This window comes from Sphaerodactylus townsendi, linkage group LG03, assembly GCF_021028975.2.
Source record: "Sphaerodactylus townsendi isolate TG3544 linkage group LG03, MPM_Stown_v2.3, whole genome shotgun sequence".
In the NCBI taxonomy this organism is placed as follows: Eukaryota; Metazoa; Chordata; class Lepidosauria; order Squamata; family Sphaerodactylidae; genus Sphaerodactylus; species Sphaerodactylus townsendi.
Genome location: NC_059427.1, coordinates 162,323,834 through 162,339,799, shown reverse-complemented (window position 1 = coordinate 162,339,799; position 15,966 = coordinate 162,323,834). Strand labels below are relative to the sequence as shown.

The following is a 15,966-nucleotide window of genomic DNA, read 5'->3' as shown; positions in this document are numbered from 1 at the left end:
TTACAGGAGAGAAAGACAGGGGCATATCTTTATCAAACAATGCCCTGGACTCACGCTGGGCTCTTTGCCACCCCCACCCCCCCGCCGGCCCAAACTCCCCTGGAATTCAGGACCAGGGTGCAATTATGAGTGGTGTGTGGCCCTGCAATGCACTCCCAGGAAGTGTTTTCTGGGACTGCAGACCTCCATGCCCTAGCTACGCCAATGGAGAAAAGCGGGGTATAACAAACTCTACTTTTCTTCTTCAACCTAAGAAAATCCTTGGAGAAAGCTGTGACCTTGAGCTACATCTAAATAAACAATATGTTGCAGGGGCGTAATGCCCATTGGGCAAGGTGGGCAGCTGCCCAGGACATCACCTTGTGGGGGGCATCAAAATGCAGGGTCCTTAGCAAAGAATGGGGATGGGGCACCCCCTTTGAGGGTCCATAACTTTGGGCCCCTTAAACCAAACTGCACCAAACTTGGGGGGTTCCATAAGGACAGTTTCCAGATGATACCCTGAAATTTTGGTGCCGAGACATCCAAAAATGCACTCCCTGCAGGAACATCCCAGAAATTTGCCCAAGAATCTTTGTTCTGCATTGAGTTTTCTGTATGTCAATGGGGGTTGCAGGCTGGGTGGGGGCACATTTCTGAAGGCACAGTCTCAAAGCTTTCAGTATCTCATCAGGAGACTGTCCTGATGATACCCCCCCCCCAGGTTTGGTGCAGTTTGGTTCCGGGGGGCCAAAGTTATGGACCCTCAAAACTGTATCCCCCATCTCCTACTAGCTCCCATTGGAAACAATGGGGGATGGGGCACTCCCTTTGGGAGTCCATAACTTTGGACTCCTTGAACCAAACCTCACCAAACTTGAGGAGTAGCATAAGGACAGTCTCCTGATGATATGCTGAAATTTTGGTGCTAATATGTCTAAAAATGCACTACCTGCAGGCACCAATGTCCTGGTGCAAAAAAGAATTTGGTCGTGGTGGAGTGGCCGCCCATTGGGGGGGGGCATCCAACTCAGGTTTTGCCCAGGGTTTGCCTCATTACTCCCCTGATATGTTGTAACAGGACACCGTTTGGTGTGGAGAGGGTATTTTGTTACGAATATGGGGGAAGGCAGCAGTGGCTGAACATAGTGAGGATTTCCTTGCCTGTGGCACAGTGAAAAGGGAAGCTCCTGTATGTTTGCTTGCAGGTGAAGGTGGAGAACCAGTATGACTTCCAGGACATCGCCAGTGTGGTGGCCCTCACCAAAACCTATGCCACCTCGGAGCCTTTCATCGACGCCAAATATGATGTCCGTATCCAGAAAATTGGCAACAACTACAAGGCCTACATGTGAGCCTGGGGCCCAGCCATCTGGCAGGCTCCTTCCTCTTTGCCATAAGATTTGCACCTTCCTGTTAAAAACTGGTGCCTGCTCTTTGCAGCAGAGTGACCTCCCTCCCTTTCCTATTCCTATTGCACACCACTAAGGCAGTCCAGGGTTGCTATGCAGAGGCAGGTAATAGCAAACCACTTCTGTTCCTCTCTGCCCTGACATGGAAGGCCTCAGCTAACTCAATCTCATCAGATTTTGTAAGTGCGCCCAAGACAGAGTATAGAGTAAGTGCGCCCAAGACAGCTAGCCAAATACGGACCAAAAAAAAATCACGTGACGCACGTGTGCTGCCCAGTGGCTTGTGTATATTACAAATATAATTTACAGTGTATAACCATACATAAAATGCAATTGCCATTAACAAATCTTTACTTTCATTACAGATATCTCCAATGGGAGAACTTCAGTAACACCGATGCAGCCAAACATCCTCCTTCAATGTTATCAACATATTCACCTCAATAAAGGCTTATAACTTTATCTGTTGTCTCCTTTCATACGTATTATACTTCAAGTCGGTGACTGAATAATTGTCTTTGAGTTCATGAATTATTTTCTTCCAGATGTAAACACAATCACCACTTTCATGAATGCAGAGGCGTACTGGGGGTAAATGGCGCCCAGAGACAAATTGTCTCCGGGATGCCCTCCAGGCTCCGTCCCCCACTGCTGGTGCCCTCAACCCCGCCCATGCCACCAGTTGGGGGGAAGGAAGGGAGGGGGGAGTCCAGGGTGGGGTTGAGGGCGCTTGGAGGCAGCAGGAAGTCCTGCTGCCTCGTCGTTTTTGCATGCCTCGACTGACACGAACGGGGTCAAGGCATGTGAAAACGACAAGGCAGCAGGACTTCCTGGTCATGTGGGGGGCCGATTTTGCACCCCCATGTGGCCAGAAGAGTGGCGCCTGGGGACAAGGGGTACCCCTTGTCCCTAGGTAGATACACCACTGCATGAATGGATACAATATTACCATAACTGCATCTCCCTCCGGAGTAATGTTAGGCAGGCTGGTTAAAGGATCCATGCATCCACATCAGAATTGAGGTGAATGTGTTGATAACATTGAAGGAGGATGTTTGGCTGCATCAGTTTTACTGAAGTTCTCCCATCGGAGATGTCTGTAATGAAAGTAAAGATTTGTTAATGGCAATTGCATTTTATGTATGGTTATACACTGTAAATTATATTGGTAATATACACAAGCCACTGGGCAGCACACGTGCGTCATGTGATTTTTTGGTCCGTATTCGGCTGTATCTCCTTTCCCTGGTATATATCAGAAAACATTTGCTCATTTGGCATCCCCCCTGCCCCCCTTTCCAAAACAATTTGCACAAGGCAAGGAAGAGTGAGAGAGAGCATTGTTTTGGAATTGTAGACTGTGAAAGACACCCTCCTTGTCCCAGGAAATTAGAGACAAGGGTAAGGTGACCAGATTTTCACCTTTTTAAAGCGGGACACCATTGGGTGGGTGCGCGCATACGCAGCCGCAGGAGCGCACTGCCTTCTGGGGTGCTCCCCTGTTTCCCGCCCTGTGACAGGGCGGGAAACGGGAGCGCCCCAGAAGGCAGTGCGGCAGTGCAACAGCGCGGAAGGCTGCCACACTGCCAACCCCCTGTTTCCTGCCCTGTCACAGGGGAGCGCCCTGGAAGGCAGTGTGGCAGCCTTCCAAAAATTGGGACATTTTAAAAACCCCGCGGGATGCGGGACAAATTAGTCAAAAGCGGGACTGTCCCGCCAAAAGTGGGACGTCTGGTCACACTAGACAAGTGGGATGTATACCCGAATCACTAGTTACAAAGGCGAAGCAATAGAAAAGCCATCCAAGCCCAAAGCGCTGATAACAAGTCAGGTGTGGCCTTGGGCTGAAGCAGGAAATACCAGACCCAGCAGGGACCAGGCTGGTCACTAGGATGCCAGGCCCAGTGGGAGCTAGGCCTGACAGTCTCCAAGAATCTGCATTTTATTTCTCTTATAGTCGATGCGTCAAAGATTGGCCCACGAAAAATGTTTTAAAAAGCAGAAATGCTCCAAAAACAGGCGAGGGAGAATGGCGAGCGAGTTCATGAAAATGGTTATTGAGGAAGAGTGGGAAACATTTTGAAGAGACTGCACGGCTGCAAACCCGTTTTGAAAACATTTCAGTTTCAAGAATCATTATAAAACAGGATGCATTTAAAACATTTCGAGGTGGGAAATGAAGCATTTTGGGGTAAAAACAATGCAGAACTCCATGGAGGAAACATTTTATTTCCTCAGCCTTTGTTCTGTCAAATCAGCATCATTCATATAAACAGCTCCTCGTGCAAACCAGCCTTCCACTCTAAAATTTTAATTTCCCCTTAAGAAACCAATGTTTAAAAGCGCTATTTTTGCCTCCCAGCAAGTAGAAAGGTGAAGCTCTACAATCGTCAGTTCTTGAGCGTAGTGTGAGCAAGCCAGTCATGCCGAGCTCAGAAAAGATTTATTGCATGAGATTCTCTCCTCTGCCCAACTTAAAAACATCAGAGTTTTGCCTTTTGTGCATCTGGCTGTTCTTCGGAGCCTGGGGGTTAACAACCAGGATCTTGAATATTCTGATGGTACCTTTTGGGTATAGGGTTCCATCTCCTATAGCAGTGGTTCTCAACCTGTGGGTCACGACCCCTTTGGGGGTTGAACGACCCTTTCACAGGGGTCACCTAAGATCATGGGGAAATGGTCTTTTTCTATATACCAATTTTATGGTTGGGGGTCACCACAACATGAGGAACTGTATTAAAGGGTCGCGGCATTAGGAAGGTTGAGAACCACTGTCTTATAGCCTGGGGCTCCATAAGAAGATGGTCAGATGAGCAGCTCCATTTGGTACAGATTTTCTCTAGTGAGTTTATCTCCCCACTTGCATAGCAACTCCCCCTTTTTGGACTCTTGTGAATTCCTTTACCATCTGGCCTTCCCGCTTCCCAACACTTATGGCCTCCTCTTTCCCATGGCAGGAGAACCTCTGTATCGGGCAACTGGAAAACCAACACAGGCTCTGCCATGTTGGAGCAAATTGCCATGTCAGACAGGTGAGTGGTACAGCTGCATGTCGATAAAGTGTTGGGTGGATGGCACCTGTATGGCAGGCAAGGAGAAGGGTTTCTTTTTCCTGGCTGGAAAAGATCTAGTCGGATAGAGGCAAGACTTGGGAGGTGATTCCTATAAAATGTCCGTCCTGCTCTCCTTCCCCACTCGCCCTCTGGCAGGTACAAGCTATGGGTGGACACTTGTTCAGAAATCTTTGGTGGTTTGGACATCTGCGCTGTGGAAGCTCTGCATGGCAAGGACGGGCGTGACCACATCATTGAGGTAAGGCTTCCAAAATCTGGAACGTCCTCCAGGAGGAAGTGAGGTCAGTGGCAAAGTTTAAGAACCAGTTCCCAAAGTTTAAGAACCAGTTCCCAGGGCGCAGGAGGAGAAGTCAGGATGAAGTGCAATGCTCTAGCTCCTCACTCATGTGGGTGGGAGGGGAGGAGGAGGAGGAGGAGGAGGAAGGGGGCTGGCTGCTGAATGTGCCCCCCATGTGACACAGGAAAGTTTTGCCCGGGCCTTGAGCCCCCTCCAGCCCTTTCTCATGATGCCTGTGTTTCCACCCTTCCAATACTGTGTTTTGCCACGTGTGCCCATCCTTTTAACTGTGACATGGAATGGGGAAAGGACTGAAGTCAACAGGACAAACTGGCTGGCACCCAAGTACTTTCTGGCTTCTTCGGTCATACTGCCTTATCCGAGTCACCGTGCGGTTTTGTTAATACTAGTAGTTAACGTTGCAAATCACGTAGGCTTTCTCCAGAATTCTAATCACTATAACCCGATAATGTTGTCCGGTTGGCTATTACATTAGGGTCATGATCTCAGGAAAGGTGGGATTCAGCCAGTTCGCACCACTTCGGCAGAACTGGTTGTTAAAATGGTGCTTGTAAACAACCAGTTGTTAAATTATTTGAATCCCACCACTGGACAGTCACTGTGTAACAACACGTATTTTGCACTTATGAGTTTCAGCTTTGGTCCCTGACCCCCTTTTATCGCGGGGAGAGGGGCTGACATCATCAAACGAACTCATAGCAGACGTGACCTTTGAACTGGAGGTGTCCTGGCTCACAGCTTTGATTCTTAACCACCATGTGGTTATGCTGTGGCATTTGAAGTGCTTCAACCCGTATTTCCTAATCACCTTCACCCCGGAGGTTGACTTTCACATCTGGGGAATCTCCTGTCATCCTTGCTGGGTTCAGTTTTGGGTTTATTTTATATGTTCCTTTTCTTTATTTATTTTAAAGGTTCTAGTTTTATTTCCCACTTCGGACAGTTCACACATCTGTTCTGAATGATTTCCTTGTTGGTTGTCACTACCCTCAGGTGGTGGGGTCTTCCATGCCACTGATTGGAGACCACCAGGATGAAGATAAGCACCTAATTGTGGAGCTGGTTCTGACCCGCATGGCCCAGGCCATTCCTCGCACACCTGTGCCATCACCTGTGCGCTCTGCCTCGGGACAGCACGCCCAGGTATTACGACACTCTCACTTCTATCTGCTCTCAACCCTCTTGAACTGAGATTGGGGTCAGGTCTTTTGCTTATATATAGCTTAACATTATTTGTTGCTTACCAGAAACTGAAGAAGGAAGTGCGTGGAGATCCTGGTAGTGGTAGAAGAATGGACTGTCACGATCTCAGAAAAGGATTACAGTTCTTTGGAATAGCACATACTTGGCACATATGAGTTCCAGCTTGGGTCCCTGGCCCTGCCAGTTAAAGGGGTGGGGGAGAGGCAAAAGTGGAGGAACGTGCCCAAAACCCTCAAAATCCAATTGGAGTCGACAGTCATGTAAGAACTGTGCTGGCTGTTGTGGGTTTCCTGGGCTGTGTGGCCATGGTTCGGTAATTTTTGCTCCCAATGTTTCGCCTGCATCGATGGCTGGCATCTTCAGAGGCGTGTCATGGTAAGATGTGTTTCATTGTGCCGTGGAGAGAAGCACATCTTGTCTGACATGCCCCTGAAGACACTATTATTATTATTATTATTATTATTATTATTATTATTATTATTATTATTATTATTATTATTATTATTATTATTACTAGTAGTAGTAGTAGTATTGATACAAAAAGTTATACACAGCATATTTATTATTATTATTATTATTGATACAAAAACAGTTATACACAGCATATTTTTATTATTATCATTATCATTATCATTATCATTATCATTATCATCATCATCATCATCATCATTATTAATCATTAATCATTAATCATTCATTATTATTGTTATTGTTATTTATATTTATAAACCACCCTCCCCCGGAGGGCTCAGGGCGGTGAACAAAACAACTAGATAGAGCACACATAAAATCAATAATATCAGGATTTAAATAAATCATTAAATAGTGGCTCTATATAAGTTAAAACCAACCCCATTTAAAATGCAGCGTCCTAATATCAGATATACCGATGGCGTCCTACTAATAAATCCCCCGAGAAAAAAGGGGAAAAGGGAGGGGGACGGCAGGGTCCGCAGATGTTATAAAAAGGGGGAGGGCATCAGCTGCCGGACTCCCCAAAGGCCCGGTGGAACAGCTCAGTCTTGCAGGGCCTGCGTAGCTGGAGGTAGAGCATTCCACCAGGCAGTAAAAGCTCTGGCCCAGGTGGAGGCCAGCCGCATCATTGAGGGGCCAGGGATCACCAGCAAATTGGCCTCTGCTGAGCGCGCAAGGCCTTAAAGGTCAATACCAACACCTTGAAAAAGATTCGGAATTCAACTGGTAACCATCGATAAGGGTGAAACATTGGGAGCAAAAACTACCAGACTGCAGCCGCACAGCCCAGAAAACCCACAACAGCCAGTTGATTCCAGCTGTGAAAGCCTTTGACAATACATAAGAAATGGATTGTTGGATCAAAGCAAAGAACTCCAGCGGCCCTCCTTTCTGCAGCCAAGAGAGACTAGTTAGATCAGGGGTGGCCAACCGATGGTGCTCCAGATGTTCATACATCACAAATCCCATCAGCCCCTGCCAGCGTGGCCAATTGGCCACGCTGGCAGGGGCTGATGGGAATTGTAGTCCATGGACATCTGGAGCACCATCGGTTGGCCACCCCTAAGTTAGATGCTTCCAGGATGCTGACTAGCAGGGCACAGCAGCTACTGCGTTCAACGGTATCTTGCTTTTAGTTTCGTGCAGCTGTCATGATTGTTGATAGACCTGCCTTTCATGAATGGGTCAAACCCCCTTTTTGAGAGTCCTATAAGGGCTGTGTTAGATTTAGGGGCATCACTGTTGCATGGATGAGGTTGAAAGACAGGCTTTTTCGGAACAGTGTGGCAAGCCTGCAGGGAACGCTTGAGGGTGTGGGGCAGGTTGATTTTGGAGGGCGAACGGGCAGCAATGAAGCTCTGGCATACCCCCACCTTGTTTGTGTTCTGTTTCCAGGCTCAGGCAGCTCAAACTGGACAGCGGCAAGCCCCCCCGGCCCAACAGAGACCCCCACCTCAGGGTAAGCGGGGTCAGACTAAAGGGGACACCAAGATCGGAAACGGAGCTTGTGGGAGCAAGTGTAACCTCTTTCTGTGGGTTCTGTGGGGCAGTACTCGGAAGGAGTTGCAAAGAACTAAGTTTAAACAAAACAGTTTACTTCTCTTAACAAATAACACTTTTAAAACATTTAACATTTACACTTCACAGTCCTGTTAAGTTTGCATTTTCGAGTCCTTATATTTACAGTCTACTGATATTGCCAAGTCCAATTCTTCTTTGCTGGTGGTTGGTTTTGAAGACTTCAGAGGCTTGGTGAACGGGATTCAAGGTGTTGAAGGTTTCCAGGAGAACTCTCACCCATTACAAACACAAAAAGAAGCCCTGAAACAATAAACTCCAACATTTACAACATAGCAAAAATAAACAACTACCTTCCCAGTAGTTCCCAACAACATTGCAGTTACCTTAACAAGGTGTTAAGGGCTTATACCAATCAAGGTCCGAGTCTGGTAGCCTTGTCTCCTCCAAACTACATGAGCTCTGCAGCCTCTTGCTGCTTTGTGTCTCCACCCCTTACTGGGTCAACCCATTCTGAGCATGGGGGTTACACAAGCAGGTCTCAAGGAATGTGGTGTTTTACAGAGAGCAGCCTGCAGCTGGGGGGGGTGGGGGAAGAACCTTTTGGCTAGAGGGAACAGGTTGGAACATCGTCGTGGTCAGCTGAGGCAGCTCTTAAATCATCCCAAACGCATCTCTTTCTCTCTCTCCTTCTGTTTCTCAGGAGGTCCTCCGCAGCCGCCGCAAGGCTCCCAGCGCCCCCCTTCTCAACAGCGCCCCCCTCCACAAGGCCAGCAGCTGCCCGGCCTCTCCCCGCAGCCCGGTGGCACTCCTATGGCTCAGCGTCTGCCCAGCCCCACCACCCAGCAGCCGCCTCCTCAGGCACAGCAGCGTCCTGTCGGGCAGCGCCAGCCCGGGCCAGGAGCGCAGCAGCCTCGCCAGCAGGGGCCGTCGTCTGCTCCACAGTCCCCACAGCCCCAGAGGGGGCCTAGCCCCAGCGGCGGGGGGCCACCGCAGTGGCAGCCAGGCTCCCCTCAGCAACAGCGAGCCGCCGGAGCAGGTCCCCCCAAACCGGCTTCCGGGGGCCCACCAGGGCAGCCGCCGCCGCCACAACAGCGTCCTCCAGCAGCGGGTCAGCCACGACAGCACCCACGCCAGGGCAGCCAGGGGGCCCCGCCTCAGCAGCGCCCTCCGGGAGCAGGAGCACAGCAGCAGCGCCCTGCCCCGCCCACCACCCAGCAGCCAAGGCCCAGCACTCAGGGGCAGGGGCCCGGAGGACCCGGGCAGCAAGGCAGCCGCCCTCCGCCGAGCCAAGGGAAACCACCAGTGGCCCAGAAACCAAGCCAAGACCTGCCTCCACCGCAGCCCCAACTGAAGTAAGCACTGGACTCGTGGGGTCCTCGTGAAGGGAGTGAGACAACACTGGTTCTGAGACAACTCCTGACCCTGGTTCTAGTTTAGAAGGGGTTTCATGGGCTGGGGCGGTGATCTTCTCAGTTACCCACCAGAGCTGTCTTCTCAGTTTCCAACCTCTGACTGCCCCCCACCCCCACCCCCCCAGTCCCAGTTCTTGGTTTGGATTCCATAACAGGTTACGCAAAAAAGGGGGGTATTTGCATGCGATTGTTTTGCATGATTTCTGCTTTTGCCCAGCTTTTTACTGAATTTGGAATTAGTGGGCCAAGGGTGGTGTGGTAGAGGCGGGCGGCAGGAACGAAGAAAGGGCAGGAGGGAACCCTAATGCCGCTCCCCTGGGTTTCTTTGGCCTGCATCCCAGCCAGCCTGCATGTTTCTAATTTTTTATTTGCAACCATCCAAGTTAGAAACGTGGGGTTTAAATTGAATTTCTGATATCCTTGTGTGCAGTCAGTCAATCTGTTAACAGGGAAAATATTTTAAAACCTGAGGTCGAGCCTGTGAGAACAAGAATTTTTTTGAGTATCACGTGGCTGAATGTGGACAGCACGCAAATGTTCACACGTGCTCAAAATGTGCCATTTCAGAATTCAACGCTGAGATTCTGATGGGCAGATTTTGCTTTGAAAATGGGACTTTGAGGGCCCTTTAGAACAACCGCCGCCGCCCCCCTCTAACAAGTCTTGGGACAAACTTTGAAGTAACACCATTCAAATGTGGACCAATTTGAACACAAGAGTGGAAGACATTTTTGTGTACCGTATTGTCGAAGGCTTTCACGGCCGGAATCACTTGGGTGCTGTGTGGTTTCCGGGCTGTATGGCCGTGTTCTAGCAGCATTCTCTCCTGACGTTTCGCCTGCATCTGTGGCTGGCATCTTCAGAGGATCATGGGAGTAACAATGGAGATAGCAAGGTCACTGGAGCATCTGAATAGAAGTATCCTGGCCTTTGTTTTCTTTGTCTATAGTCATCCTATGTTTGTGTGGAGCTGGTTAGACACTGTCTTGACTCTAGTATTTTTCAACACTGGCAGCCAAGGTCTGTTCATTTTCATAGTTTCTTCCTTTCTGTTAAAATTGTCCATGTGCTTATGGACCTCTGAGGATGCCAGCCACAGATGCCGGCGAAATGTCAGGAAAGAATGCTGCTAGAACACGGCCATACAGCCCAGAAACCACACAGCACCCAAATTTTTGTGTACCATTTGACTCTGCAAAAAGCTCTCCCACTAAGCAATGGGGAAAACACTGCAAAAGGTGAAAAGCCTATTTAGAGTGAGGGGAGCAAGAATTGCCCTCAGTCTGAATTAGCATCATGACATCCTCACCTATCTGGCTTTGATCGGGTGTGAGGCATTGTGACATCACTGAGTTCGTAGATCCTGGTTGGACAAAATCACCAGAGGAATTTTCTTTTAAAAAATGGAGCTGGAGGAGTGCTGAGAGGGGCTGTAGACTACAATAAATAAGCACAAATATGGTGAAAAATTGGGCGGGCGGGCGGGGGGAGGGCTTTTAGATTTGAAGATTTCACCTGCGAATTTTTGGCAGTCCTAGTTAGAATTAATTCGCCACATTCAATCCCTCTTAGGTTCCTCCTGGGGGAAAGGAACGAAACGGCATCCACCCACAATTGGACTGCTGAAGATAAATTGGAAACAGAGAATACCGCATTTGAATAGGAAAAGTTTGCAAATGCCCCTCTTCCAAAATACTTATTGTAGGAGAGGGTTCTATTTCTACAGGTCACTTCCTGCCTTTTTGCTGCACTCTGCTGGACAAATTGTCCATTGCAGCTGTGGAGGAGGAGAAGGGTGGGGAAGACTGCATTTCCAGCCGCTGCTTGTCTCGCCTCCTTTCGCTTCTCTGTGCTTGCTCCTTCCTGCTTTCCTGGGAAGGAAGAGTTGCTACCCCACAACTGACCTTCCCCTTCCCCCTCTCCTAGCATAAGTGAAGCAGCAGGTTTTCTTGCCTGGCCTGATATTAATAGTGTCTTTCTCATCTCTCCCTCTCCCCTTCCCTCCCCTCTTTCCTGCCCCTCCCCCTCCCTCGTTGTCCCTTAGCAAATCCCAATCTCTGACCAATACCTTCCCCCTTGCAGAGGCGCCGGCGCCACGGGGTAGCCTTAGTCAGGACGAAGTGCGTGCCGAGAGCATCCGCAGCCTCCGACAGAGCTTCGCCAGCCTCTTCTCCGACTGAGCGACTCCCCCCTCGCCCTCCATGCTGGGACCCCCAACATCCTCTTCCCAACCCAGCACTCTCTCCTTCCCCCTCCATACTACTGTGGCTCATCCCTGCTTCTATCATCGAGCCACAGGATGGCACCCTCCCTCCCCCCAAAAAAAACAGGGGAGCTCCTTACCGCCCCCTGTGGCAGTCTGGGGTGGGGCAAACCACTAGACCCTTTAGCCTCCATTTTGAAAGTGTTGCACCTTGCTGGGGGGGGGGGCACCGGGGCTAAACAAAGGGGGCAGATGCCATGTCTTTCTTGTACCCAGAAATAATTCTGTTTGCCTCTGAATGTGAAGATGTTTGACCCCCAAGCTTTATACAGGACTGGTGTCTAAACATCCAAAACAGTTCTCAGCCCTGGCCCAGTTGCATTCCTTGTGTGAAGGGAGAATCCTGCAGAGGAATCCCACTCTTTTTGAACCTCATCCCATAGAGGCCCACACGCTCTGCCCCCAAACACCACCTACTATTCTCTAGGGTTCCCAAAATCAACTGTCCCGATACTCCTACATTCCCTCTCGAAGAGAACTCTAGACTCCTGCCCCCAAACCGACAGAAAACCTCTCCCCGTTTTACCTGACTCCTACCCTAGAATCTGAGGCTGCAGATTCCTCGAGTCCACGCCTCTTCTACACGAATATGCAAAATTTGTGCCCGGCTCACTTCTCCCTGCCCTGATGCTGGTGGGGAAGGGGTCCCCAGGGCTGGGCAAAGGGAGGGGGAGGAGGGGTCTCTGGGGATCTCTGTACATAGCACGAGGGAGGGGACCCCTCCCAGGGCCATGTCTGTGTTTGTGGCCACAAAGGTGTCTGTGTCGCTGTTAGTGAATAAGCCAATCACCACCCACCTGCCTAGCAACCACCGATTTCCCTCTTAGTAGTAGTCCACTCCTAACAATCGTCTCCTTGGCTACAGGCTCTTCCTCTTCCGCCATCACCTTAGCAATCAGTAATGCCCTCTCCATGTCCCACTTCCTGGCAACAGTAAGCCTTAATGCCAGCACACAAACATTCCCCGTCCTGCCTCATACCACTTCTTCACTCGCAACTTGCTAGAAGCTTCTCAGAAAGTTCGTCCCCGTATGACTACGGCCTGTTTTAGCAAAACCTTAGTGCCAAGATGGTGGCAAAGCACAGGACAGGGCAAATTGCCCTCTCTTCCACCCTGAGCTTGATCGTATTCTGTCTTCATAATGGCGTACTGCCATTTAGAAGGTGGCCCATCCCATAGGCCAACCATGAAAGTGCTCTGGATCTGTGAAGGAGAATGAGATAGCTTTTGACGACTTAGACTGAACCCCTTTCTCCACTCGGCCAGCTGAAATCCAGCCATTGTGGATCCAGCCTTCTGAGACAACAGCCATAGAACTGCCACTGTAGCCAAGGGATGCTTCCGCCATCTTGGTCGGTGGGTGAATAATCAAACTGAGCACCCATGGACTATGGGGGAAGGGGGCATGTTCCAATCCACGAATGTTTGTCCCCCCTCCCGCTTCCCCTTGTATATATACACCACTCAAGAGAGAAACCTCCCACTATATTTTTGTGAGTTTCCCTTACCCCTAAAGCTGTGTTGCCTACTTCTTCCCCGCCCTCTTTGAGAAAACCAGGGCCGGGGGGGAAAGCCACTCAACGCGTGATGGTATGGTAGCTGCAAAGTCGCGTGTCGTAGTCGTGTCGTGACATGACGCTTTGAGCTGTGTTTGTAATATATCATCGGGGTTGAGGAGGAGGAGGAGACGGCGGAGCTTAGTCCGTGGAGAATACATCCTCTCCTCCTTCTCTAACCTCTTCTCCCCAGCCAGATATTCCTTCCCTTGAAAGGGATCTGGGGAGAGTAATTTCAAGTGCTAACTTGGTATCTTTGTTATCTATTCCTGTCTGGGAAGTGCTCCCCCACAACCCATCTCATGGGGGTCAAAAGCCTTTCCTTTTGCTGTGATAACTGTCTATGTGTGGATCAAAGTTTCAATGGGTCAGTGATGTAAAAGATAAAAATAAATATATATAAATATATATATTAAAAAAAAACCTCAAGACCTGCTGGAAAAAAAAACACATTTTGTGGCTTGGATGAAATTAATAGAAATCTATCTATATATATAGAGAGGGAGACAGAGAAAGAAAGATATATATATATATATATGCACCAAGATATTAAACTGGAGAAAGTAAAGAGGAAAAATGTGTTTGTGTGTTATTGTGGGATGCAGAAGCAGTGAATAATACCCTGGAGATCATGGATTGGCCTCTAGGAAGTTTGAGGAACGGTTTGAAACATTTTGGTGAACAGGGTGCATACAACCCGAACTTGAAGAAGAAGAGTTTGGATTTATATCCCCCCTTTCTCTCCTGCAGGAGACTCAAAGGGGCTGACAATCTCCTTGCCCTTCCCCCCTCACAACAAACACCCTGTGAGGTGGGTGGGGCTGAGAGAGCTCCAAGAAGCTGTGACTAGCCCAAGGTCACCCAGCTGGCGTGTGTGGGAGTGCACAGGCTAATCTGAATTCCCCAGATCAGCCTCCACAGCTCAGGCGGCAGAGCTGGGAATCAAACCCAGTTCCTCCAGATTAGTTACACGAGCTCTTAACCTCCTACGCCACTACTGCTCTGCTGCCTGGGCTAACCCAATCTCATCAGATCTAAGTAGGAAGCTAAGTAGAATTCGGCTAGTCTTCGGATGGGTGACTACCATGGAATTCCTGGTTTGTAGCACAGTGGCACACAATGGCAAACCACCTCTGAGCATTTTTTGGCTTGAAAACCCCATGGGGTCAACATAAGTCAGCTGTGACGTGCCGGCAAAAAAAAAAAAGTAAATAGAATATTTGGATGGTGCCCTCTGCTGGCAAAGCAGCCCACTTGCTAGCCAGCTTGGATTTTTCTAAACTTCAACATTAAACTAGGATAGGATGTTGTGGATGTTTTCTGTGTTGCATGCCCGTGTTCCAGCAGTATTTTCTCCTGACATTTCCACCTGCATCTGTGGGTGGCATCTTCAAGGGGCGCAGGCGAACCCACAGGAGAAAATACTACTGGAACACGGCCATACAACACAGAAAACCCACAACATCCTAGTGCCGTGGTGGCGAACCTTTGGCACTCCAGATGTTATGGACTACAATTCCCATCAGCCCCTGACTACAATTCCCATCAGCCAATTGGCCATGCAGGCAGGGGCTGATGGGAATTGTAGTCCATAACATCTGGAGTGCCAAAGGTTCACCACAACTGTCCTAGTGATCCTGGCTGTGAAAGCCTTCAATAATACATGAAACTAAGATACTTCTGACGCTCTTCTTCCAACCCAGCTATAGCAAGCCTCTCTGTGTTTTGATTTGTTTTTTGAGCCTGTATTAAAATGAAATCTCAACACGAACAAAATATGTTAAGGCCTGCACTTGTAACTTTTTAAACCATGAGAACCTAGAGAACACAGAGCGAATAACTGCTTTTCTCTGTTTTTTAAAAAAACAACCAGGAGGGGGAGGGAAATCTAAGTTTTGAAGTTAAGCATCATCAATAGCCGCAGAGTAACAGCGGCATCCAAAGCAGACTTCCAAAGGCTACTGAGGTCAGTGGACTTATAGGAAAACCACTTTGCTTAGGATGTCCACCAGACCCAAGAGACTAGGGTCGATTCCGCACTTGTGTTATCAACCTAAGTTCGAGCTGCGTTCGACCTAAGTGCTCCGCACAACCACTGGGATCGACATGGTTTTGTACCAGCTTCGCTGTGTGTAATGGTCAAATTTCCGACTTCAGTTGGGAACTACTGCTTTTTCAGGGAACCACGCTCGAACTCAGCTCGATTCCAGTAAAGTGCGGAATCTCTGGTGCCAGGAGTCCCCCATTCAGCCAATCACAGCTGAGTGTTTCGGGCATGCGTACAGCTGGCCAATCAAAAAACGCCACCTTCATCCCTCCATTCCTGTGGCAGTTTTTTTAATAACATGTGTGGGGATAGACGGAACATGGCCGTAGAACAGTAGCCAATCGGAACGGAGCGGCGAAGAGGCACAGGATGATTCCGCCCTCTGAGATGGGATCAAGCTGGTTGCAGTGGGGAACAACAATTGCTTTGACCTAGGTTAGTACCCTTCTCAGGGAACTGGGTCGAACCTATTTTACTTGTGTGCGGAATAGCCCTAGGAACACCCCACTGGTGCCTAGGGGATACCTGTAGGTTGCCAACCCTGTAGGTTGCCAATGTTGTCTGCAGAGCCTTCTTCATCATATACTTTCCAGCCATTAAAGAGCTGCTGGACCCTTAATGGTCAAATGTAAATGCAGACTTTCACTAAGAGGAAGGCTTCTTTTGTAGAACAACCAGTGGTGCTGTGAACATCGTAGGAAGAGGACCTGGCCCAGACAGAGTTTT

The 15,966-nt window shown here is 49.1% G+C and overlaps 1 protein-coding gene across 4 annotated transcripts in view; it reads left to right on the top strand.

The window, feature by feature from the left end:
* The window catches only part of SYN1 (synapsin I), a 203,880-nt gene extending 190,264 nt beyond the window's left edge, over positions 1-13,616 (top strand). For 2 of the 4 annotated variants that reach the window (XM_048490230.1, XM_048490233.1), the window contains exons 7-13: positions 1,188-1,330; positions 4,349-4,423; positions 4,601-4,703; positions 5,757-5,906; positions 7,836-7,899; positions 8,662-9,313; positions 11,418-13,616. In XM_048490230.1, coding sequence (XP_048346187.1) covers positions 1,188-1,330; positions 4,349-4,423; positions 4,601-4,703; positions 5,757-5,906; positions 7,836-7,899; positions 8,662-9,313; positions 11,418-11,553 — 1,323 coding nt within the window. In that variant the 3' untranslated portion in view covers positions 11,554-13,616. Of the gene's footprint in view, positions 1-1,187; positions 1,331-4,348; positions 4,424-4,600; positions 4,704-5,756; positions 5,907-7,835; positions 7,900-8,661; positions 9,314-10,945 lie in introns of all 4 variants that reach the window. The other 2 variants (XM_048490232.1, XM_048490231.1) reach the window with 2 other exon arrangements.
* Positions 13,617-15,966: the final 2,350 nt, after the last annotated feature.